Below are 1,462 nucleotides of genomic sequence, written 5' to 3'. Positions count from 1 at the left end.
GTGAAAGGTATTTTAATGGGCTGACCTGATTTTAATCCACTATAGCTGCTTATAGGAAGGTGAGTGGATTAACAAGAGTTTTTGATGACTTTTAATACATGCAGATTTGACACTGGAGTATATGCTGAGGAGTGTTTTGCTACTGTTCTGGAGCTATTGCTGTTTCAACTTATCTAATAAACTCATCTACTTTTTATTTTGTTCCAGGCTGGTTTTTTCTTTCACTGTTTTATAGTTGAGAAAGGTCAGTTGTCCAAGTGTATCAGTGAAATTTATTTTCACCTGTATGCTATTCTTAATTTCCTTTTGTGTGAGTGCTTTATTTATGACAAAAGCTTTTCCACAAATCTCTTCTCTTTTTTTTTCCCCTCTACTGGATGGATAGTGTATCAGTGAAATTTATTTTCACCTATCTGCTATTCTTAATTTCCTTTTGTGGCAGTGCTTTATTTATGACAAACGCTTTTCCACAAATCTTTTTTTTTCCCTCTACTGGATGGAATACTTGTTCATGCTGCACTTGTGTCCTGGCTTGTGGGCCTTCCTTTACCATCCCCCCATAGATACCATTTTCATCTAAATATAGAGCTGAAATGAAATGCAACCAGTACAAGTCTTTATGACTTGTTTCTGTGACATGTTACTCTCCACCCTGCCCTTTCAAGTCATTGCTTTTCTAATGAGCTGTATGTGTAGCTCTTGCCACTGCCTTCAGGTTTGTATGTTACATGAAGATATACCTTGATCTAACCTTCTTTTTGGTCTTCAAAGTCTTCTCCCCTGTGCTGCATCCAACCATCACCTTAATTCCTTTGTCTTCTCTGAGTTTCCTGGACTTGATCCCATGCTGTCCCATATACTTAGCAATTTTGTTTCAAATATGTCATCTTAGATCAGCCTGTTCAGTTAACATGAATTTATTCTAAAATCTGTTAGGAGATGTTGGGTCATGTAGTAACAGCAGTGCAAAGAATACCTTTTAGTATGCTGTGAAGTACACAATACTTCTGGTGGTTCTGTTGGTGTGGGTTTTTTGAGGGTTGTTTTTTTAATGGAATGCTTAAAGCTTTTGTTTGCCTTTAAAAAAAATTCTCTTTTTTTAATGTTCTACTACTTTTGATCCTTACATTTTGACAATTATTTTCTCTTGTATGTTTGAAAAGATTTTATTTTACGATTAACATCTTTTGTGTACCACAAGTTGTTGAAAATTAATTCTTCTTTCTGCTTACTCTTTTTGTTAATAACAGGGAAAGATTCAAGTACAGTGAGAAGCCAGCATTAAGATCACATTCTATGAGTCCTCCTCACCAGAAAGATGAAGATAACCTAGCTGCACCACTGTCTGTAAGATGCTTCTCCTTTTTGTCATAAAACTTGCTCTAGTTTCAATGTATTATTTTTGTATGTCCCCATAAAGCTGTTATTTCTAATTGCATGAGTCATGATCCCTGTGTATAAG

General features: G+C 35.5%; 1 protein-coding gene across 1 annotated transcript in view; it reads left to right on the top strand.

Moving 5' to 3' along the window:
• CEP112 (centrosomal protein 112kDa) overlaps positions 1–1,462 on the top strand; it is a gene marked incomplete at its 3' end in the record, with an annotated part of 166,492 nt that overhangs the window by 7,260 nt on the left and 157,770 nt on the right. The window contains exon 4 of the mRNA XM_008941196.1: positions 1,251–1,347. Coding sequence (XP_008939444.1) covers positions 1,251–1,347 — 97 coding nt within the window. The remainder of the gene's footprint in view (positions 1–1,250; positions 1,348–1,462) is intronic.

This window comes from Merops nubicus, unplaced genomic scaffold (assembly GCF_000691845.1).
Source record: "Merops nubicus isolate BGI_N331 unplaced genomic scaffold, ASM69184v1 scaffold1085, whole genome shotgun sequence".
NCBI classification, from domain to species: domain Eukaryota; kingdom Metazoa; phylum Chordata; class Aves; order Coraciiformes; family Meropidae; genus Merops; species Merops nubicus.
Note: the sequence above shows the minus strand (reverse complement) of the source record. Positions and strands in the feature narration are given on the sequence as shown.